We start from the raw sequence: 24,505 nt of genomic DNA, 5'->3' as shown, positions 1-24,505 counted from the left end.
TAAGAAATTTCAGCATTAGATGATGATACTGGCTGCAGATGATACTTGGAGAAGATTGTTCTCTGGCTTCCATTCCACTGAGAGCAGTAGGTAATGGCACTTACTTTGCATGAGGGTCATCCTTCCTGAGCTTCTGGGTTGAAGAGAATGGCTTCTGAAAGGCAAACTTACTGTCATGCAAGATAATAAGGGAACTGACCTTTAATGCTAGTTTTCTTTATAAACATCTATCATGTATTCTACTTCAAATTTACCAATTTTTTATTCATTACAAGTAATTGAGATGAAAATGTTGGGGAGGAAAAACGGTCTTCAAATTGAAGATTTTGAAGTAACGCTGTCAATAAGTTTAACTCAGAACAGTACTTTTACTTGAAAACTCGGAATACAGAGGATGTGTTCTCATAAGTACTGTAACTGATGAAAACTGATTTATGTATTAAAATGATATGAAGTGATACTTTCTGGGTGAAGTTTAGCTCAATGTTAACTAGAAAAACATGATTGTTATCTGCAGAATCTAGCTATAACTACTCAGGTGCTAAGTATTGCAATTGAAATGCTAGGGTATTCTTGGAGGATCCAGTCACAGAGAAAGAAGGATGGCTTTCTTCATGTGTTAGAATAAGAGGCTCTGAGACTCTTGAGCCTACTTACATGTCTATTCATAAAAATACCCCTACAAGTCACAGCAGTATTGTTGCTTATATTGGATGCAGAAGGATTTGGGGATGACACTTCATTTCAGAGGCAGTAATAAATCTTCTCAATAATTTAGGTGAGGGCAGGTGGTTGCGGAATTGTGGGCCATCCAGGCTTAGCAAGGAATCAGAAAGGACTTCAGGCAGCTCTAACAAGTTCATGGAAGATTCGGTCTTGGACAGTTAATCCAAATTTGTATTTTTGTAGGTGGTAGTAATTGCAACAGCTAAAAATTGTGGCTTTTTTTTTTTGTGGCACAGAACTGGAAACCTGCACTGTGAAGTCTCACTGTAGAGCTTGAACAGAAGAATATCTGTATTTTTGACCTCTCTCTGCCTAAAGCCTGGGAAAGAACAACAGTTAAACATCATGATTACCTGTTTGGCTTAGAGAGGTGTGGTTGGAGCATGCATTGATGGGTCTATACCTGGTTTGGTTTTCAGATGTGCTACAGTACCTCATGGCACACTTTGCAAATAGTTTTGAGGAGTCCAGCAGCAGGAATATGGAGATTTACCCTGTGTCATAGACCTCGGGGGACCATCTGTCAGTGTCATGTGAGCCAAACCTGTGCTGTGGACTGAACTTTGCAAAGTGTTTTCGGGATGATGCTTGTGTTGCATCTTACTGAAACATGGGGAGTGCTAGTTTCTCACCTTTCACATTTTGATACAGAAGAGATCAAACAGATTCAAGGGGTGCTGTATTTCCTTATGCAAAGGCAACAGACAGAGGAATTTGTAGTAACTGTGGAGGCTATTTGGAGTGTTCTACAAGTTAGACATCACTCATCTGTGCTTTTGGTCATTAGAAGTACGGTCTTGCTTAATTTTTAAAAAAAATGTTACTGATCTTAGAGATCCAGTCAAATTGTGCAGTAGGAATGTCATCTAGGTGGTGTTTGGATCACAGGGTGGCATTGCAGCCCTAGTGGGAATACGGTTCACACTTTTGGAGGGAAGTGTGTTTATTATTAATTTACATCAAAGATCCCATGATGTTTGCAGTATGATTGCAAATATTACTGCAGAAAGTAGTTTTGACTCTAGATCTTATCTTCCAAATGTCATCTAGAACTCTGCAACGTGGGAAGGCCACAAAGAACTTAAGCAAAGAATAATAATACTGGGTATATGCTTGTTGGGTATATGCTTTTTGTTGTGCCATAATTTAACTCTAGTGCTTCAGTTGATACACAGCATACAGTCTTGGATACCTCCTTGTAAAAAACATGCAGACAGTTGGAGTGTTCAGAGGACAGCAATATGAATGGTAAGAGACTTGGACAAAGTGACAAATGAGGAAAGGCTGGGGTAGCTGTGTTTTTCAAGACCAAGTCTATAGAAGAATGGACTTAATGAGGTATTCTTCCAGCACATAATCAGTGGTTATAAAGAGGTGAGTGTTTCTGAGTGTACTGAGGGTAGAATGAGAAGTAACCATCTTATTTAGCAGTAAGAGAGACTGTCATTAAATCCTAAGATTTTTTTTTTTTCTAACTCTAAGGATGGTTATACAGTGGAAAAAAGCGTGCAAAGGAGGCTGTAGCATCCCTGTCATTGAAGATAAGACAAACTGCTGTCAGGAATGGTGCAGGTGTAGCTGATCCAAACTCTGAGCAGCATGATGGATTGGATGAAGTCTTTGAGTCCTTCTTAGTCTAGCCTTCCTCCTTTTCATTGCTATAGCTGCAAAAGCACATTTAGAAGTGTGGCAAAGCAGACTTACAGACTGCAGCTGCAAGGAGGACTTCATCAAATCAAGACATTTTCTGAACACCAGAGGAATGTTGATATAACACTGAACTTTTGAAACGAAGCTATACTCAATGAAGTGACTTAAAAATATCTTCAGTGTAACTTCTGTAGTTAACATAGGTGTAACTTAGATGTAACAGTAAATCATACACATACCTCTTGGAGTTCAATCCACTCTTCTCAGGAGTGATGGAGTGTTTGGTCTCTTGTAACCACAGTCCGTCCTGAGTGCTTGAGCTAATGGCACAAGTGTTTGTACTTGTTTTAGTGAAGACTTACTGACTGAATCAAAGAATTCAGTAGGCCCTAATTACAGAGTCTGTGTTGCTTCTTGACAGTAGTCTACGTACTTAAAGGAAAGAACAACTTTTTGAATACTTTTAGCTGAAAAATGCCTATGTCATGCTCAAGCATCGCAAGGACCCCTGGGGAGATGCAGCTAATAGGGAAGAGGCAGGCACAAGAAGAGCTAGTTCTAATATGGCAAACAAAAAGTTGAAGTAACTCTCAACTAAGTAATGCTCAAAGTAATGTTTTACTAGTGTCTTGTGCAGTAGTGGTCACAGTCTACTTCTAGCATAGTTTTAAAAGAGCCCAGACAGACTTTTGGGCCAGAGGTCATCAAAATGCAGTTTGTCAGACAACTCAAGCAACTACTGTGTTTAACCCTGTAGGTTTGTAATTATTCTGATCCATTATATAAATTTGTCATTTTTTTTGAACTGATCTTCCTGTCCAGACATGGAAGTGCCTGACAAAAAAAAAAAGAGAGAATATATGTTTTAACATTTGTAATATGTTTTATCTTTTTTCAGCGCTACTGCTGTGGCAGTTAAGCCCCACACAGCCGCTCACTCACTCCCCCCTGGTGGGATGGGGGGCGGGGATATGGGGAAGGATAAAAGTGAGAAAATTCATGGCTTGAGACAGTCATTTTAATAGGTAAAAAGCAAAAGCTGCACCAACAAGCAAAGCAACACAAGGAATTCATTCACTACTTCCCTTCGGCAGGCAGGTGTTCAGCCATCTCCAGGAAAGCAGGGCTCCATCAAGCGTAACGGTTACTTGGGAAGACAAACGCCATCACTACGAACATCCCCCTTCCTCCTTCCCCACAGCTTTTATTGCTGAACACAATGTCATATGGTCTGGGATATCCCTTCAGTCAGTTGGGGTCAGCTGTCCTGGCTGTGTCCCCTCCCAACCTCTTGTGCACCCCCAGCCTACTCGCTGGCAGGGCAGCGTGAGGAGCAGAAAAGGCCTTGACTCTGTGTAAGCGCTGTTCAAAAATAAATAAAATATCCACGTGTTACCAACACTTAGTCACAAATCCAAAACCTTGCACCATACTAGCTACTGTGAAGAAAATTAACTCTATCCCAGCCAAAACCAGTACAGTTACAGTACTACTTGTTTAGTCAGTCATTTATATTTTAAGTCCCTTTATAGCTAATATGAATACAAAGAGAAACTACTATATGCTTTGCATTTACTGGTCTGTTTTTCAGATCCAGAAGCCCACTGAGCTACCAGCTAAGCTACAGAAAATGCTCCCTTGAAAGAAAAGGTTAAGAAAATTCAGAACAAAATCCACCATATAATCCAAGCTCTTCAACTTTTCAATGAAATAATAACAATAGCAAAAGAATCAAAAAGCTTTTGGTGAAACTCTGCATGTCAGCTGCAGAAAAAGCCTTAATTTGGTAGGAACCGATGATGGCATGCCTGTCTGAGTCCGTCTGTGCCACAGAAAGCACCAGGAGTTGTGTCAGGCTGATCCTCACAGAACTTTATTACTATGAAAAAACACCAAACAGATGAATCCTAGTTACCAGCATTGTGGAATGACTTTGAACAACAGTAATCAAGTCCAGCTTTTTACTGTAGTCTTATTTTTTTAAAAAGAACCTGACATATGGGAAATATTACTTTAGCCAGTGTTGAGACAAGTGCTAGAATTTCTGTGTGAAATTGTTACAGGATGGTTTTTTTCAACTTGCATTTTTTTAAAGAAAGGTTCGCATTTCTTTTGAGATTTAAAGTTCTTATGGATTTTTTTTTTTTCCTACACATGCAATCTGCAGAAAATATACAGAAAATGTACTTTCCGTAAGCCTCCAGTTGTGTGGAATGTCGTACAAGTGAAGCCACATTATAGACATGTTGAGCCGTAAGGACTACCTTGTTCTTGACCATGTTCAAGTTTGACTAGAAGGAGGTCAAGCAGCAAGAGAGTTAAGTGCAGTTGTACTTTCCCCAATCGGGAGAGTTAAGCCTTGGGAAGATCACTACCAGAGCATCTCACAGAACAGAGTGGGCACCAAGCAGTGAGAGGACCATATTCCACAGACAGCATGTAATAATGTGTTAGGAGCTCCAAGAAGGAACACAGGCTTATGAAGGGCAAAATTCAGCCTTGTAAGAAATGCGCTATAAGCTAGATGCACTAAAAGGACACGAGTGGCTTCCAGAGCACAAAACAAGGCCTTGCTACTGTACAAGTGAGAATTTGACGCTGTTTACTGATGATACAAAGCTGAAAGGAAGCTAGTCAGGCAGGTGTCTTAGCTCAGTGTGTGCAATATGCAGTTCTCCAAGGAAAACACTGATGGTGGGGATGGAGCTCAAAGCAAGATGCCTTCCTGTAAGCTGTATTTAGATGCCTTTAGCCACTTGAGAGTCCCACTCGGGGGTCTTCTATGGAACCTATAATTTTCATTCAAAGAACTGAGCAGGAGCTATGCTCTGCCCTTACAGAAAAGTTAAAAGAGGCATCCCCACTTTATATCGATTAAAGCTTTTGATTCAGCATTTGAGAGACCTGGTTTCCTTTCTTTGCTATTCATTCTCTGTGCTGGAGGACAGGCAACCCTTATCTACTTGTCAGGAGTCGCCAGTGAGAAAAGCTGTATTGGACAGGAGTAGTCTTCATTTCTCTTGCTGAAGGTGGGTCACTATCCAGGAAAGAACACCAGCTGAGCCTGCCTGCATCTGATGCCAAGGCATTCTGGGAGGAAACAGTCCGTTTAAGAACTATTTTTATATATTATCTAAGGAATGAAGCCAGAATATGTCCAGTTTCAGAAGAATACTGTACCTACAGAATAATGTGCCCTCTTGAACTCTCCATTGATGATCCTGGATCATCTACATCCAGGGTGAGTGCGTTAGCACTTTTTTTTTGGAAAAAAAAATCAGGAGCACTTATCTTTTTTTGATTGCATTAGAAATATCATCTATCACTGTGTTTTGTAATGTGCCTCATTCGCCTGCTGTGCGCTCAGTGTACTCTTAGAGCAATTGCTTTCTTCTCTTAACTCGTTAGTGGAAATAGAGGAAAATCTGTTTTCAGGATGCTGATAGTCCTTATGGACATGTAAAGCGCTGAGTTGGTCAGTCTGTTAAAAGGATTGTGCATGCTTGTAGAATTAGACTGTTCAGCACCAAAGGAACTTTTTAAGGTCTTTGACTGCGGCTCAGGGCAGCCTAGGTGCTTCTGTAACTGGTACGTATGCAAGGCTTTAAGAATAACAATCCTGGAATTAGTTGCCTAAATTTTATCAAGATCCCATTGAAATTGTAAAGGGTCTGATCCTTAGAGATATTCAGGTTTCTCTTCCTCACACTGATGTTGGTGGGAGATGCTTACTGCAGCAGATGTAAGAATCTGGCCCTGTGGAACCGCGCTGAAGCGGGCAGGAGGTGCTCCACACAATTCCAGGAGACGCAGTACCCCAAGCACCTGATTCAAGCAAAGCTGCTTGGAGGTACTTCTTAGTTTGGCAGTGTATGTGTTTTTAAGTTTGGGCAATCGTATTTAAGCAGAGGTTTACAGCTGCGTAATCTCTGGTGGGGGGGTTAGCTTTTAAAAGTATCAGGATCTTTCATTCCTTCAGTGAAACAACACACACACATTAACCTAATAAATTAAACTTCAGTGTTCTTTCATGACTTAAGTAAAAAAAAAAAACAACATAACCACAAAACAACAACAAAAAACCCCAACAACTTTGAAAGCTCATAAGCTGAAACCCGTAATATTAGGATACTAGTGAATTACCTCTTGCACAGTGAAGTTTCTTTTGTCAATATAAGATCTATTCAACAGGAGATTTGGATACATGGAAACACAGGATCAGATCTGTAACTTGATGAATATGTGAAAGAATAAGATAACAAATCTATATACAGAAATGCTGTGTCTGTATTTCTGGAAAACTTACACTTTGTAAGATTTAAGATTTTCCAACATAATCCCAACCTGTTGAACATGTCTTTTTAAGTTGCTAAAGATAACATTAGATTAACATGGAGTGAAAAAACTCCCTGGAAAAAGTTATTTAAATGTGGATTTTTTTCTTGGTATGAGTTGGCAACATTCTGTAACTTATTGTCTCTTACAGCAAGAAAAAAAAAATCAGATCACTTATCCAAAGTTACATTACTGGAAAGTTAAATTCTATTCCTTATAATTAAATGAATTTTTTAAAATACAAAAATTTTTTTTAAATAATTGAAAATAATTTCTACCTACAAATTTTAAGTATCTTTCATTTGTGTTTCTGCATTTAACATTAAGATAACAATAGGTTTCAGCTAGCTTGAGTCATCAAAGCTAAACAGTATTTGAGTGAAAGAAAGTTTAAGTAGCATTTGAAATAACTGTTCATAAAGCCTTTGTTATTCCTAACATCCGAACTGGTATTTTCCTTTCTGAACTCCCTCTTCAGCTTCCCATCTAATATGATTGAAAACAAATGTGGATTCTCTTAATTCCTGTATAATTGTACTCTAATTACAAAATTCAGTAGAACATCTTTATGGAGGAGAAACGCAAATAATCTCTTTATATAGTCATTGCTCTGTAACTATTAAAAATATTTTATAATAGGCTAACTTAACACACAAATCTTCAATTCTTTTCTTTAGAAAAAAGAATAGCACAAATTATAAAGATTCAGTTAGGCCATTTAAATATAAGAGATGTATCTCAGTTGAGTTTGGACCAATGAGGAAGGGGGGAAAAAAAAGACCAAACAACCCTCCCCAGACCCAAATCTAACCTGTGCAGAAGTAAATTTATAACGTTTTATCTAGTGGGTAGAGATATTATTGGAAGATCTTCAGAAGACGGAGATGCAGGGTAAGAGATTTCTTTGCATATTCTATTGCTATTAGCAGCCATTAGCCCTGTACCATTAATCTCATTTTTGTTGAATAAAAGATATCTGCACGAGCTGTATAAACAAATATGTATATATGCAGAAAAGTGTTGTCTTAATACTTAATGTTGAGGGCAATGAGAAATTAAGGAGTGAGATTCTTCTGTGCTGTGAGATTATTCTATGCTGTGGTAGCCTCATCTTCTGAAGTGGAGACTTCTTAGGACACCTTCTTTGGTTGCAGTTCTCAGCCTGGAATGCCGTCCCCACAAGGACTAGAAGGGCTCTGACAGCCCTCTGGAGCCTAATTTATGCTTCACAGGGGAAAGCCACTGAGGAAGGAGGGCATGTGGTGTTTTCCTAACACATTGTAGGAGGAGGTTAAGTAATTCTGTGCTGCATCTCACTTACATACTACGGAAGAATAAAAAGGAAGAATCTCTAGAGTTTAGGGATCCTTTATGTCTACATTTTATGGTTGAAATTCCTGAAAAAAAGCTTTAAGGGAGAGTAGAATCAATTATCAAGCTATCGGTATTTTAGTTTTCATGCATACATATTATCTTACCTGCTTTGATAATTAAGTCCTCTGAATTCAGAGCTGAGTTTTCTGAAAGACTTTTATAATGATACGGTTTGCAGAGTTTGTTTTCTGATCTACATTATTCATAGATAAAAGTTTCAGGTAATTTGTTATCTTCCTATCTCAAAGTAGTTTCTAAATTAATGAAACATAAATTGTAAAACTACATGAACAGTATTTTAAAATGATAAATTGAAAGGTTTTTCTGAGAGCAAAATTATTTAATTTAGAAACAAACATTCTTATTTACTGGAATTGTATGGCAGACATGTAAAAGGCAAGTTGTGGCCAAATCAGTACTCTTATCTTTTTGCAAAAATAATTATAGTTGCGTAAGAGAAACATGCTACCATTGTATTCCGTGATAAACTAAATTTATTGCTTTATTCTGCAAAGGTTTAATTTTAAACACATTGGCAGCTTCAATTAAACCTTTAAGATTACACGTATAAATGTTTAAGGACACATAAGTGTTTAAGGACCCATAGGAATCCCTTTGGTATTGAGCATAAGTGAGTCAGCTGAGATTCTGTTTAACAAAGTGTAGTATTGTGAAAAATGTTTCTTACCTAGCAGGTTAATTTAGTATAGTTGCGTGTTCTATATTTTAAAAACTTCTCTCCTGCGATTGTTCTCAGGCAAATATTTGCCAGGGTTTGGACTGAAAGCTGTATGATCTGAACTTCATGTCCTGAAAATAGAAGATATATGTATTTAAAAGTGCTTGGTTAAGTTAGTGTGTAATGCTGGTGACATAGATGACCATGTAACATAAAAGGAAGAGAAATATCTTCGGTGCTTTTGAAGAAAGTCTATATTTAAATCCTTTTTTTTTTTTTCACATCCACTTAGAAATCAAATTTTTATTTGAATATTAATTCTCTACCTGATTGTGTAGGAAATGTTTGTCCAAGTGTAAAATAAAGTACGGAGGAAATCCTAGAACAAATTAAGCATGTTATGTTCTCTTTCCAGACGGAAAAGGAATTGTCTCCATTGATCAAAACTTTTTGATAGGATGATGTAAAATAAGTTTAATTACAAGATGAAAAAAAAAAACCCCAAAACTTAGGTGCTTACATTCCAAGATAAGTCAGCTGAGTAGCCACCTAATTTGGAAGTGCTTCAGATGTTCTTTGTTTGGCTGAAGGTTCCCTAGGATGTGCAGATCTGCTCTGCAGGTGAATAGGACAGCCCTGATTTGAAGAACAAAACTCAAACCTCACTAAAGTCTCACAGCAGTCCAGCAATTTAGGAGAGGAATGGCCCTTTCTCCAGAAGAGACCGATCTGTCAGATATGCTCACATCATGGCTAGTGCGTACTGCCAGGGTGGGTTTCACAAAATGTATCTGCAGCCCCGTTGGTTTTACGTTGGAGGGAGGGAGGGAAGCCCTAGAGCCAGTCGTGTATATCGTAGCAACTTTCTGGAGGAAACAGAATACCAGGGCGGCGGGGCAAGGCCATGCCTCCAAGGACTGCACCATAACCTGTAGTGTTTACTTTATACCTCTTCTCTTGCCTCTTTGTCACATACAGCAAGATACCCAAAGCTCATGGAAGGGAGGTGCCAGAGCAAACATGACTTCGTAGCCTAATAGCTGGAAACATGCATAACCACGATTTTGCATTTTCCTTTCTTTAATGCTTATGATAAGCATCGTGCTTACATGAAAATAGCAATATGCATCCTGGTAACAGAAGGCTGCTAAAGCATGTTCTTGTGCGATTGTAATATCAAGCTGTCTCCTGCGTGGATACGGATGGTGGAGCTCAGGTATTTGTCAATGACGACATCAATGAATGAACAAGAGGTGAGAGATGTTTGGCATCTGATCAGTAATGCTCAGTAAGAGAGAGCTTACACAGAAATTTCAGATACGTACAGTAGATGTTGTGTCATAATACAGAAATTATTCCTATAATCATAGAGTCCATTTTGGGCGAGGCCACAGCTTCTTCTGGTTTTCTTACTACTTTGAGATTTTTAGAAAAGTAATGAAATACACTTCTCTTTTCAGTGTTCTGTTTCCTGTGGAAAAGGTTTGAAGTTTCGTGATGTGCATTGTTTTAATAGCTTCCAAGCTAAAATAGAAGAAGGAAACTGCAGACATTTGAAAAAACCACGGACATACAAAATATGTAGAGCTGGAAGATGTCCTGCTTGGAAGGCCAGCAGATGGAAAGAGGTAGGTAAAATCTGCTATAATTATGTTCTCTGAGAGTACAAGACAAGATCATATTCATGACACACTGCTTCAATGGAAATAATTGTCAGGAAATTTTTTATACGCACATTGCAATGAAATCTACAAATTAGAAAGTAGTTCATTATATTTTCTTTTTCTTTCTTTTCACTGTAATTGCTATCATAGTCTGAATATTGAAGTGAAGCCAGGTTTGTGGGGGAAGGACAAGAAAAAGGGCTTGTGGGCAGAAATACTGGCCTCTTCCCTGGTTTGGCCTTGTAAAAGATCTCTTACCTTGTTGTGAAATTGTGTGTAACTGAGCGCATGGCAACATTTTGCATTTCACTCACTCTTTCAAAATATAATTCCCCACATTGATAAAGACACGTTACCTCTCTCCACAATTTGGCCACACTTGATAGAGCAATATCCACTTTATGATTAGGCTTGAGTCTTTAGGTAGGCTTTGGGACCTAACTGTGCTTCTGACTGGGGTAAAAGGGGGCTGTCTATCTCAGCAAGCCTTACTGTTGTAGTGAAATAACTTTGGCCAGGAAGGAGGAAGAGAGGCATGTGGCAGGAAGGATTTGAACCTTCTTAAGCTCCTCGGAATTCAAAATCCTTAGCACTACCTGCAAAAGAAAGAGAAGTATCTTCAAAATACTGCACCATTTGCAACATTTTTCTAACCTGAAATACTAAGGGTTTTTTAATATTTGCATTTTAAAACAACAGACAAGACTGTCAGTCTCTAAAGGAATGATGTAAACTCAGAACTTCAACTGTTTGATCTTGCAAAAATGTAAACTTTTGCTTTGTGTATGCCTATAGTGATTGTTCCTCCTGTGAATTAAGATAAGCAGAAAGATCAGTCTAGGTAACTCGGATGCATTTATTTTCTGTATTTCTTACAAATTTTGATTTTAATTGTAGTTTTATATTTTCAACATAAATTTCTTCAGATACAATGAAACACTAGTATGGTAGGGACTGTGAAATATATTTTTAAATAATATCCTAAGAACTTGTAATAATGGCAGCTGTACCACATTCTGGGGACTGCCTCATCTCACACCGACATAACTAATTTTGATCAATTTTAGTGTTCTGTATCCTGTGGAGTGGGGATCCAGCAAAGGGACATCTCCTGTCAGCTGAAGGGCCTGGGTCAAGTGAGTGAAGCAGTGTGCAATCGTGATACCCGGCCCGCTAGCAAGAGGCATTGCTGGCTGCCTGCCTGCATGCAGTACCAGTGGTTGGCAGATGAATGGGAAGATGTAAGTAAGGCTTTCAACTTGTAGGAAGTAACTGAGTGATGTCACGTTTTCTTTTTTTTTTCCCCCCCCACATTTGGATACATTTCGAATAGCTGTTACGTTGCAGAATAACAAGTATGCTGGATATTTTGAAGGTCAAGCTTGCAAAACTGAAGAGCGACAAAAAATGTCAGACGCTTTGTTTGCTCTCTTATACAGGATTTGCTTGTCTACTGTTGTAGGCAAAAGCTCTGGTGGAGCTCTGAGCAGGTCCCTGTTGATAGAACTGTGTAATTTGAATACAAGTCTCTTTATTGCATAAAATGTTTAATAGAACCTCATTATGCAATATCATTAAAAATCACTTTTTAAGAATAGGAATAAAAATAAAATGTCAGCTGGAAGTAAAAACCTCAGAGGTAAAACCTTTGGACAACAATGTTTTCAAGAAGATCTATATGGAAGACTTAGAAAAGATAAGAAGCAAAATAAAACTCAGCATTCTCCTACCAAATATGAAGCAAGATAAGAAAATAGAACTCGGCATTCTCCTACCAGTTATGTATTTTCATATTTAAGAAAATCTAAAGGTACCTTCAGGAGAACGCTGTCATTTTTAAAGATGTGATGACTATTTTCTACATGCTAAAAATTTAATAACTTTTGTAGCCACGTATGCAAACATACAAACATATATAAAGAGAGAGAGAAAACCAAAAATTATGTATAATACCTGAAACGGTGTACAGAAGAGCCTGTCTCTTACTGTAACATTAAAGAAAAACCCAGTTTGTGCAGTTGTGGCATCTTAATAATCTGCACTGTTAAATTTCCTAGGGCAACCCCCCTAAAACTTTGAATATGAAGACTCAGAAGTCTCAGGGACACAATGGTGTAGAAGTGACTACTGTTAATATATAAACCACTTGTTGGTGCTCTGCAAAACCTGGATTATATTCATGCAGTTCAGACATATATATTCCTCTGTTAAGCTATATTGAGGGAAAGCTGACAATATATGTTTCTTCCAAGTGTTCTCACCTCATATGAAGCTGATAAAATCAGGAATTAGTGGAAGTGGCTCAGAATGTCCTTTTAACACAAATATGCACTGTCAGAGAATGAGGGTGAATTTTCCTTTCCTGTCAAACATTTGTATATTCCAGCTGGGTATTCGGAGCTCTCCGCTACAAATGCGTTGCGTTTCACTACATCTTCCGGCTAGTTCATAACTTCTTCCACGTAGATATTGCTGTTTGCTTGAAATTCCTGTATTCAGTTCCCTTCTCTGACCAGATTCAGATATAGCCCTGTACATCTAGTATTAATAGTAGCTCAAGTGTTTATTCATCTGTATTCCACTCCTGGTGCAGTACGACCTCCACCGAACTCACGATATTTTGCCCAGCTGTCTCAGCTCTGAATACTCGTGTGTCAATTCCTAAAAATTTCCAGATCTAGCATTTCTCCAGCTTGCAGCGGGGAGGCTGGCTGATAGCAGCAGCCAGCCTTCTCCTACCAAACATGCATTTTCATACTAAAGAGAAGAATGTCTACAAGATTAATGTATAAAGCATAATGAAAAGGATTCTTCTGCCTGTCCCCATTACTTCATGACTGGGTTATTCCTTATGTGCCTAATATTCTGAGCAGCTCCATGCCATTAAAAGATCAGGTGTTTCTGTAAGTTACACCAGCCAACTGTATCCACACGCCATCCCCTGATATAAGTCCACACAACATTTTCATTCTCTAAGTGACTAGGTTTCTTTAAAGGCTTAATGCATGTATGGCTTCCGCTGCTGGGCCACAGTCTCTTGTGGATGTTCTGAACGGGTAGGTAAGCCTCTCGCTGATTTGCTTTCATTGCTCTCTGATTTCCTGCCATCCTCTTTGTCACCTCACCTTTTCAAGAAAGAAGGCAATCACTCGGCAAGACTGGGGGATTATAAGCACTTAATACCCTAATCATGAGTCAGTGCTTAAATTTCTCCTTCAGATCCTAAGACCTTACTTCTACCTAATGCAAGTGAATTCCTGTCAGATTTTTTTTTTCCCCTCAGAAAACTCCCCACTACAAAGAGTGATGACAGGCTTTTCCTCAGATGTAATGACTGTTATTTTTCCACATCAATAACGTGATATTACTGGTTGTTTTGCCTATTAATTTGTTGCTCATGTGAAGAGAATAAAAAGCTAAAGCTTTTTGTCTGAACGATTGTTTATCTGGGTCTCTGCAATTTTAGAGCTTTCAGGTGAAATGTTTGTAAGCCCAGGTGTATATTTTGCAGCTTCTTTCAACAGTGTACTTATGTCAGTGAAATTTGTAGAGCAGTTCCTTGGGGCTCAGTGCTTGCTCATCAAGTTTGCAGATGATGCCAAACTGGGGAGACTGTTTAGTGTGCTGGAAGGCAGGGCTGCCATCCAGGGGACCCAGACATGCTGTAGGAATGGGCCCACAGGAACTTCATGTGACGCAACGAGGACAAATACAAAGTGCTGCCCCAAGAAGGAAGCACTCCTGCAGCAGCCCGGGCTGGGGATGAACGGCCCTGGGATCCTTGTGGGCAGCTGAGCATGGGCCAGCTGTGTGTCCTGGCAGCAAGGACGGCCAGCAGCCTCCTGGGCAGTACAAACAGGGATGCAGCCAGTAGATCAAGGGGAGTGATCATCGTCTTCTGTTTCTCAGCACTTGTTAGATCACGTCTAGCTTCTACATCCAATTTTGGTTCCCCAGTGCAAGAAAGAGATTGACAAACTAGAGCATATTCAGCAAAGGACACCCAAGCAGGTTGGGGGCTGAAGCGCTTGCCCTGTGAGGAGAGGCTGAAGGAACTGGGTTTGTTCAGCCTGGAGAAGAGACAGCTTTGGGCAGATCTAGCAGCAGCCTTCCAGTATCAGCAAGGAAGTTACCAAGAAGATGGAGCCAGGCTCTCCACAGTGTCGTATGGTGGGAAGGCAAGAGGCAACAGGAGTAAGGTAAAGCCTTACTACTAAGAAGAGGTTCAAACTGGATATTATGAAAAACTTTTTCTCCATGAGGACAATTCAGGCAGTGAAATGGGCTGCCCGGGGAATTTGTGCAGTCTCCATCCTCTGAGGTTTTCAAGATCCAACTCGATGAAGTTAGAGGCTTCCTCTAGCAGAGCTGTTTTACTGTACAGCACCTGTTTTTTGTACTTCAAGTTGCTTCTTTGAGTCAATAATAATAATATTTGAACAATAGGCTTGATCTATGTGTCAGACCCTGATGAGTATTCTAATTGACTGTTATTGAGTCCAAATTACTATCAAGTTAGGTTCAGGTCTGACTGTAATAGGTGGTGTTATTGATTATTGCCTCTGCTGAGACTGGAGTTTGTGTATTTGAGCCTTCCTTCTTTATTGCAGCAAGTTCAAACGGGTTAGTTGAGGCACCCGTAGCTGGGGACACGCTGTTGACATGTATTACTTAGTCTGTACCTCCACTTTTCTGGATTCTGGTGGCAGCAAGGTTCTCATCCTGTCCTGGAAGAAATGTGATGACTACATCCCACCAGCTTGCCATGGGGACAGGTCTGAGGACACTCAGGGCAAAGGCACAGGCTCAACAAATACTGCTGCCCAAAGCTGCCACTGGCTTCATTAATAGGCAGTTTTGTTTTCTTTTCTTTTATCAGTGTAATATAATGTACATGCTTCCAGGGATTCTTTTTGTTTTGTTTTCAAGACCAACTTATTCCTTTCATATTTCACTGAAATATTTTTTTGGCTCTTCCCTTTTCATACAGAAGAGCTTTTACACTCAACCTATCACCTTGGCCCGATGTTTTCATTTTCTCCTCCATCTCACCCATGACAGTGTCATGTCATTGTACGCTATTGTTTTTTCAGCTGATTAGAGGTACCTGAACTTTGAAAACAAAGTAAAGGATTTTGATTCAGTGAATAATTCGGTCCGACACTGATAGCAGATGTCATAAAAGGTGTTGCTGTCTGGGTTTTACTGGTGTGTGGCAATCAGTAAAAAAACTTTGTTCTCCTAATGGCTAGTTTAAGTACAAAAACTGTGACTGTTTTTCTCACTCTCAGTGCTCAGTATCATATAGAAGAAAGGAAATATACCGGAAAGTTAAGTGTGTGGATGAAAACCAGCTCCAAGTGGATGAAAGCTTCTGTGATCCTGCCACAAAGCCTCCATCAGCCAAAAACTGCAGGATAGCTCCTTCTAAATATGTTGTGCTTACAGGAGAACTGTCACAGGTAAACTAATTTTACTGTTCACACATCTTTTATATAACTTTACTTTTAAGAATGTTATATTACTGTAAAACGTACATTATTATGCAGAGAAAAAAATAATTATAATATTTAAAATATTTATATTTTCATCTGAACATGGGTGCCTAAACTTTCTCCACACTGAACCTTCCGCTCAGCCATGATTTATTGTAGTGACTGTTACCAGTACACTGGTAGCTCCCCGGGGACCTATGAACACCTATGAACACCAGCTGAGGACAGCTGCCCCTGCCACAGGATTCCTCTGCTGGTTCCCAGGAAACTCTCTTGCAAGCTGATCTCACTGAAGTAAACAAAAATCTTTTCTTTGATTTCAGTGAAGCGATGGATCAGTGCCTTGTTTCCCTTGCACATCTGCACTACCTGTGTGTGTGCGTGTCTGTGTGTGTGTACGGCAGCTGAGAGGGAACCGCTCTGGAACCTCTGTGAGCTCTGAGAAAAGGGGCAGCATGGGACTTCCCATCTCCTTGCGTGCGTAACTATTGTAGACCTTCACTTCTGCACACTGATGTACCAGCCCTGAGGTGGCACGCGTAGGATTACAGGCTTTTGCCAAAGCGAGGATCAGAGCCGACTTATCTGTAACTGCAACGCTGCAGAAAGGTTCAGTTTCATAGAAATAATGCCTGTGCTTGGGGATTTTATTTCAGTGCTCAGCTAGCTGTGGGTTTGGTTACCGGCAGAGGATCACGTACTGTGTTGGAATCCATTCTGTTCAAAATGAGCACGCCCATGGCCTTCGAACTGTAGCGTACCGAGAATGCCCGGTAGAGCCATCCCCATACATTTATAAATGTAATATCAAAGGATGTTCACAAGCAGCTACCTGGAGAGTGGGAAAGTGGACCGAGGTGAGTACAGACGTGCAAGCTCATTTTTGATAGCTGCCTCAAACACAAATGAATGCCAAGACTAATTTGCTGATATAATTATGTTAATTGTTTACTACCTTCTAAACTAACTCTTGATGGCTATCCACGTCTAGTGCTCAGTGTCTTGTGGAGTGGGGGTAAAGGAGAGAACCGTAGAATGTATGACTGAAAGTGGCTTATCCAGTGACTTGTGCCTGCCACGTTTAAAACCAGATGCCAGAAAGATCTGCCATGAGGAAGAATGTAAGTGACAGCTGCAATTTTCAGCTGAACTTAATGTTTTCCCAGGTTATTTACATAAAAGCTATCAATTTATTCGGAGCACAATTATGCAAAAGTAGGTCCTAAAACTAAGCTCTATTTGTGAAATATTAATGTGATTTAATCATTCATTTTGAAGGTGAAATTTTTACCACCTGCAAAGATATCCAGATTAAAAAAGGGATGAGAAAGGATGGTGAATACCTACTTAACATTAAGGGAAGGATGATAAAGGTACTCTTAATATTTATGAGCTTTTATGAGTGCATATTTTTATGAAATAATACTTTTCTAATAAAGATTTTGCTAAAGGGTTGTACTTTCTCTTGCAGATTTACTGCTCAGGCATGCACTTAGAGAATCCCAAAGAATATTTGACATTGGTAAAAAGTGAAGCAGACAACTTTTCTGAAGTATATGGATTCAGGTACAAAAATGATTTTGTAACTTTATGAAGTGCATTTATTTCTTCCAAAATAAAAGAATAAAGTAATACTTACTTTTGTGAGAACAGATGAGTAGAAATTTTTTTCCTTGATTTTCTGTTTTGAATATCCAGGTATATGAATACAGAAATGCAGAAATGTGGATACTTCCAGGCTGAAATTGTGTTAACTGCTCTAAATGATTATAAAAAATTTTCTATCTTGGCTTTAGTAGAAATGGTGTAGAAAGTAGTGTTTCAGTTGGGCCAAGATTAATAGCTGAGCTTCCTGTTCGGTAACTGTTGTTTAATATTTTTTATGCAGCATAATGCGATGCATTATTTTTCACTACAATGCTATGTTATGGAAAAATGCTAAAAGGAAAACTAAATCTTTGCTATTCTGTAGGTTGCAGAATCCATATGAATGTCCTTTCAATGGAAGCAGAAGGCAAGACTGTGCCTGTCGAAATGATTACCTTGCAGCTGGCTTCACAGTTTTTAGCAAAATAAGATTTGATGTAGCCTCCATGCAAATTAAAAGTAAGCATTTTGGCAGTTTTAGCCAATGTGAGCATTCTCTTGAACTTACACTGGTCGTGATTCCAAAATTATCATTTGACCTAATTATAGATCCAATTATACCATTTTTGGACAAACAATTCTTATTTCCTTTAGGAATTCAATGGGAATTTCAAAGGAAAAAAAAAAAAAGGAGGAGCCACCACTACTTCCCTTGTTAGTTTGTCCCAAGTGGTCAAGTGGCGTGAATCTTGCAGATTTGTGTTTTACATGTGAACTAGCTTCAGTTTCTAAGGTTTTGTTCCCATTATTCCATTTCCTTTTAGTCCCTGGCATATTTTTCTAGAGAAAGTCTTCCTATGCTGTAGTTAGTCCTGTCTCAGACCTTGATAGCTGTACTAAATGGATGGGGAATCTTGCAGCACTTTCAAGCCTCTGCCTGCGGGTGGCAAGGTGGCCTACAACCAGCTTCCTTGGAGCTGCATCCAAGCGCACACCCGTCCTCCTCCTAACCCCCTCCTATCTCGGAAAGGAAACTGGGCTGATAGGTTGTTTTGATGTTGCATTAACCAAAATGGACTATTTAAAACATAGTTTGTGTTAAAAAAAAAAAAAAACCCAAACAAAACCAACCAAACAAAAAACCCCAAACGCCAAACCACACACAAAAAAACCCCACCCAAAACAAACCAAAAACCTCCCATGTTAATGCTTTTTCACACTGTTTTCACCTGACCTTCTAATGCAGCAGTTTCAGTGTTGAGTAATTTTCTGTTTTCTAGCCACAGATTTTCTTTTTGCTCAGACTATACTTGGGAGAGCAGTTCCGTTTGCTACAGCTGGAGACTGCTACAGTGCTGCCAGATGCCCACAGGTAGTTATGATTTCTTATCCCCTTGAAATGTGCATGTAAGAGGGGAAAAAAAAAAAAAAATCTGTGTCACTGGTTTAGAACTGTAAGGTTCTAAAACAATCTCCTATTCTGTCTAGTCTATTAAATTAATAAGTAGTTTTATTCTTACTCCTTTCTCTCCTGTTCCACCATTTTTTTTTTTTTCCTGTTTCTCCCTCAAATTGTTTACTCCACACTTTCCCTCTAGGCTCCATGTTTGTATAATCAGCTTTCTACATATTTCAGATACTGCTCTCCTTCCCTCTGGACGCAATGTATCCTTTGTTTCCCCTAATCCCTTCTCAATCTCCTCCAGTGACTTTCCTTTTCAATAATCCTGCAGAATTTTTCTTTTCTCTGTTTCTCTCCTGACTCTTCATATCTTTGAAGACTACCAGAGGAAACCAATCCTGGTTTAGCAGCATAATTTAAAACTTATACGTCCATTGGTGCATCTACATTCGTGTTTTAATTTGGATTGGATGGTGCTTTTTAAGTGAATCTCTGTATTGTTCCAGTTTACTGTTGGTTCACATCACAGAGCATTCTTGGCAGACATGAACAGAATGCCTTCTGGATAAAACTAAATCAAACAATGAGATCCAGAAGGGCCTTAATGCACTCCCAACTGCTAATGAGGATTCAGTCTACGGGACTAGATGAGAGTTAGTCCAAAGTAAAAACCCCATCTGTGTACTGTATACAGACATTGGGCTCTCTGGCCCAACGTTTTCACTCTACAGATCTGCTTATACTGCAGTGTCCTCCTTGCTAATGCAGATATAGCCCTAGTCTGAACCTGTCAACCTAGGCTGCCTTTGGAGTCCATTGGCAGAAATGAGATCCCCTAGAAAACAGTTCAGCTAATCTTACCCTATTCGACACCTTAGGATAAGGTCAGCTGTCCTCTGGAAGTGCATATTTCTTTTCACCGATTATAAAAGAAGTTAAGATCAACTAGCTCAGACTTGCATGGAGGTGAATCCCTGTTGTCCATCTATCCTAGGTGCTTAAACTTAAGACAGGCTATGTGGGTGGACGCGTTCAAGGGCAGCTAGAGACAATTTATGTACAATTTAAGTACAAATGAAGTACCTGAGTTAGGCAGACTTAATCCCTGACAAGAAAACAGTTGGAGTTCATTACAGTATTGGATATCTTCAACCCGCAAACTCTTTGGGCTCAGTACAATACACATCTATTTGCCATCTGTAATTTCTGTTGGGAAGTCATTCTGCTTACATGGTTTTACACTCATGCATTTCCATCTGTAAGATCTGCACTGAAACTAACACTTTTAATGCAGTAAAAAGGCCTCAGGTGCTGCACTCTGTCCTTGAAATCTGTTCCTGGCCTTGAGTATGCTGCATGACATGACAGAGAGCTGTTAAGCTGTCGTTATAATTGTACATAGCACTTCTCATTTATTTTTGCAAAATGATATCACTGTGTGTGAAGTTACTTTGGGCCTGTTAATTTTGGAAGGTGTTCCACACCATTTGTATGAATTTCCTCCAGATGCTTTATTCATTAAATGGAAATCTTCCACTTCTTGGGCACTTGAAGAACAACCTACCCTATCCATATGAGCTTACGTTAGCTCATCCTGAGTATGAGAGTGCTATAAACACAGCAACTTTACACAGAAGTGCTCTCAAAACAAATCTGCCATACTGAACAATATAAGACTGAATTTTTATGAAGGAATTTCAGTCAATCACAAGAATAAAGGCTGAATGCTGTGTTTTTATACATGCACACATACATATACCCACAGAAACCATGATGATATTAAGCAATAAAATACAGAAGCTACCATATGCAATAGAAATGTTATTTTTGCTAAAGCTTTGATCTAAGGATTTAGGCAATTTTAACTAGGTCCAAATACAGAAATTCGGGCCTTCAGTGAATTGTATGGAGGTGTGCAGGAGTATCCTGATTCTAGTGCTGCCTAAACTGACCATTAGGCTCTTTGTGGAGATAGTACTTCTTTCCAACACACTGCACTTCTGCGTGAAAGCAATTTAATCATTTTATGTACCCCAGTTTGTTTACCAAGGCAGTGCAGTTTGTTGGGTTTAATATATTTCTTATTCTCATATGAACTGACTCTGTTTTAAAGCTAGTTTTCAGAGTATGTATTTGCATAGGCAAATATTTTAGAATCAATAAACTGTTTTGAATGGTTTGTATTGCAAAACATTCCATTTAGCCATAAATTTATTTATTTTAACCTCCACTTATGTTTATGTTCAATTATGTTATTTGGTATACTGAAAAAGAAATGGAAGATAAGATGATGATGCTTGAACAGTGTGCTTGCAAAAATTTGAGAATTAGGTGGCTAAGTGATTAGTCTGTAATTTCCAGGTAGCAGTAGGTCCTGACCATGTTATTTCCAAAAAGTTCAGGCACTTTAAAAAAAAAAAAAAAAGAAAAAGTCTTTCAAGAAAGCCAGCCTCATTCTTGCATGTTGCAAGTCTGTACTTTTTGTAAATTAAAATTTAATATGTAGCAAGGAGGCTAAAATAATTCGAATGGTCTGATGTTAGTTCTGTATTCAGACTCTGCAGACAGATGCTACAGATCAGCTGATGCACAGGTGCTACTGACTGCAGGATAGCTCGGTCATGTGTCTGTGTCCTGAGTGTTCAAAAAAAGGGTGTAATGCAGTGTAACTAACCCAGGTTAAGTACACACCTTTAAGTACTTAATGTCTAGATATACCCTGTGATATGTGCAGATCTGCCGATGTAAAGTGTTCTAGTGTTTTGAACTCTGTTTATCAGCTCTGTATTTTACCTTTTGCTTTTTTTTTTTGTTAGGGACAGTTCAGCATTAATTTGGCTGGTACAGGTCTGAGATTATCCAGTACAGTTAGGTGGATTGCTCAGGGCAACTATGCAACTGCTGACATACACAAATCCCACGTAAGTCGATGTTGTTTTCCTTTACCTGCTCTTATGGCTTGGAATATTATGCCTCCAGAGGTGCAAGTGATGACTCTCTAGTGAAAGCTAGTTGTAAATCAAAAATAGTGCTCAAGGTCTCTGACCCATCTAAGTCATCTTCCAAATGTAATGTAAAAACTATGTTTAATCACACCACCCAGAATCTAATCCAGATCAACACTGCCTGCCTACCGTTCTCTTACTGATTTTTAAGAGCCTATTGTTACATTAAGCAGTTTTTTTAAAAGTTTTGAAGATGCCTAATAATACTTTAAAAAAAAAAGTACAGCACCCCCAAAAACCATTTTATTAAAGATACCCTACTACAGAGGATCCTTACGGATTGCTCGCCTCCAACTTGATTCGCGTGGGAAACCAAAAGACCAGTTGAACAAGAACAGTAAGCATGCACAGTTTAAGACAACATTGGATAGTAAGCCGGGAAAGAAAGTATACAGCGGTACTGATAAAGGATCTCTGTACCCGTTTTGCTAATTTGATGCTGTCTCTTGATTTAGTATTTGTAGGTACGATTTGTCAAAAGGTCTATTGTGTGCAAACCTCAAGGAGCTTTTTGTACAACTGTGATTTCAATCGCTTTTCTTGATTGACTGTTCTCTTTGTGTAATTCCCAGGATGGTACTAAAATATATGGAAGATGTGGAGGATTTTGTGGAAAGTGTATTCCTAACACACTTATTGGTCTCCAACTTCAGATACAGTGAGAACTCTAATGTGGTGAGAGCATCAAAGCAGGGACATCTGCCATTTAGGTGCAAATTGTAGGTGCTGTGTATATATATATATATATATCTTTTAATTCTTTCATCTCTGTAATGCTTATTACTGTAATGCTCACTACTAAGAATTCCTGTCTTCTCCAGTGTTTATTCAGGGATGTATTATCTGTTTGTGGGCTAGCAAGTGCATAAATCACAATCATAAACCTTCAGGTTTTAATGGAGAGGCATTAATTCAATGTACAGTATATATTAGCAAGTAAATTGCACTGAGGTTACTACCATGGGTAACACTCTAAATTGTACCATAATTGTAATAGTTTACCTGCAACTAACCAGTGCAATTCTTTATGCAGTGTTCAGTAAAATTTATACTTTACTGGTTTTCTCGATCAACTGAAATAAACTGGTACTAAAATATAGAAAGGAAAGAGTTATTGCTATATAGATAAGGCAGGTAATAATTTCAAATACTTCCAATTTTGTGAAGCCTTTTAGGAATTATCTGTCAACAACTTACAGCGGAAAAGTATATAATCAACATACTTGAGATAGTTTCTATAGATCTGTGTGTTTCTCTGTCAGTAAAAGCATTTTTTTTTCCCCATCCCTTTCATTATATTCTTGGTGGTGCTCAAATACTAGCAGTAATCCTGAGAAGTGTGGTTTACCCTCTGTAGTCTCTATAGCACGTGTTAAACATCTAGGCTTAGTTTTGTTGTGGTTACAGGAAAAGAAAATAAGGAAACAAATTGCTTGGAAATCTGATTTTAAATCCCTGCCTTTCGTTCAAGTATACTGTAAAAGCAGTGTATTCTGTTTACCGTAGCATCTTGTATGTGATTGTATGAATATGTATTTACTTAAACACTTCCCATATACACCTTACTCCTTTATACTGGCCAATGGCATATTAGTAAAGGCTGTAGTGTGTGTCCCTCTTATATTCCAATTCAAAGTAATTTTCAATAACCTTAGTGAAAACCCTGGGCAGAGGCAGCATCAAGCCCCAGAGCAGTTTTGGTGTCCATCTTTGACTCAGTTTAATTTTTCAGTGTTTGTAAATACAGTCCTAACATCTGCTAGTTAAAATTATTTCTTCCAGAAAAGCAAGCGTATGAAAGAATTACAAGGTTTAAAAAAAACGATCTAGTTCTTTGATTTGTTGTTTTGTATTACTTTACAGTCCAGAACTATAGAAATATATGCATATAAAGATAATGCATTTCAGGGCCAACTCTCAGGTATTCAGGATAAAATTTTCTACATGCGTAATAACATACATTATGTACCAGATAACTATACATGCTTTTTCTGACAATATGCATTCTGTAAACCAAATACTTGTTTTGCATGCCAGTACAATTGGTAGATCAAATGGCAGCTATATCATATTTTTAGCCACAAAGAGTTAGCCATGAATTAGCAATATGTATTAATTAAAAACAATACTGTACCACAGAAGTGTAAGCAGCTACTTTTTAGATAACACATGTAGGTAATTATTTTGTGATCTCTGCATCAGAAATGTATTTTTGCACTATGTGCCTTATATTAGTTGTAAACATTAATAAGAATATAAAACATTATTTTCCTAGAAATGTTTACATTTATAATTAAAATCTTGTAATTTATAAAATATTTATATAATAAATATGCTTGTGTGAATGGTACCAGAGTACTTTTGCCTTTTTTTGGTATCAAACACTTAGTACAAAATGTTGCAAAAACACTTCAACTTGTTTATGCACGGAATGACTACATTCTTAATACCTCTTCACAGTAATATACATTGACTTATACTGGAATAACTGCCAAACAAGCAGGTTATTGTCATGGGAATATTTTCCATGGAAGCAAATCCTGCTTCAGCGGTACAAACTCCATGTCTGTGTGCTCTTTCCAGTCGTC

At 38.6% G+C, this 24,505-nt stretch overlaps 2 protein-coding genes across 6 annotated transcripts in view; one reads left to right on the top strand and one right to left on the bottom strand.

The window, feature by feature from the left end:
• The window catches only part of ADAMTS20 (ADAM metallopeptidase with thrombospondin type 1 motif 20), a 101,772-nt gene extending 79,118 nt beyond the window's left edge, over nucleotides 1-22,654 (top strand). For 4 of the 5 annotated variants that reach the window (XM_076331527.1, XM_076331536.1, XM_076331556.1 and 1 more), the window contains 11 exons: nucleotides 10,225-10,392; nucleotides 11,496-11,669; nucleotides 15,720-15,890; nucleotides 16,580-16,780; nucleotides 16,915-17,044; nucleotides 17,202-17,296; nucleotides 17,395-17,489; nucleotides 17,896-18,029; nucleotides 18,791-18,882; nucleotides 21,729-21,833; nucleotides 22,490-22,654. In XM_076331527.1, coding sequence (XP_076187642.1) covers nucleotides 10,225-10,392; nucleotides 11,496-11,669; nucleotides 15,720-15,890; nucleotides 16,580-16,780; nucleotides 16,915-17,044; nucleotides 17,202-17,296; nucleotides 17,395-17,489; nucleotides 17,896-18,029; nucleotides 18,791-18,882; nucleotides 21,729-21,833; nucleotides 22,490-22,579 — 1,455 coding nt within the window. In that variant the 3' untranslated portion in view covers nucleotides 22,580-22,654. Of the gene's footprint in view, nucleotides 1-10,224; nucleotides 10,393-11,495; nucleotides 11,670-15,719; nucleotides 15,891-16,579; nucleotides 16,781-16,914; nucleotides 17,045-17,201; nucleotides 17,297-17,394; nucleotides 17,490-17,895; nucleotides 18,030-18,790; nucleotides 18,883-21,728; nucleotides 21,834-22,489 lie in introns of those variants that run through there. The other variant, XM_076331547.1, reaches the window with a different exon arrangement.
• IRAK4 (interleukin 1 receptor associated kinase 4) overlaps nucleotides 1-24,505 on the bottom strand; it is a 335,362-nt gene that overhangs the window by 166,659 nt on the left and 144,198 nt on the right. The gene's annotated exons all lie outside the window — the stretch shown is intronic.

This window comes from Aptenodytes patagonicus, chromosome 1, assembly GCF_965638725.1.
Source record: "Aptenodytes patagonicus chromosome 1, bAptPat1.pri.cur, whole genome shotgun sequence".
Lineage (NCBI taxonomy): Eukaryota > Metazoa > Chordata > Aves > Sphenisciformes > Spheniscidae > Aptenodytes > Aptenodytes patagonicus.
This window is presented reverse-complemented; position numbering and strand designations above follow the sequence as displayed.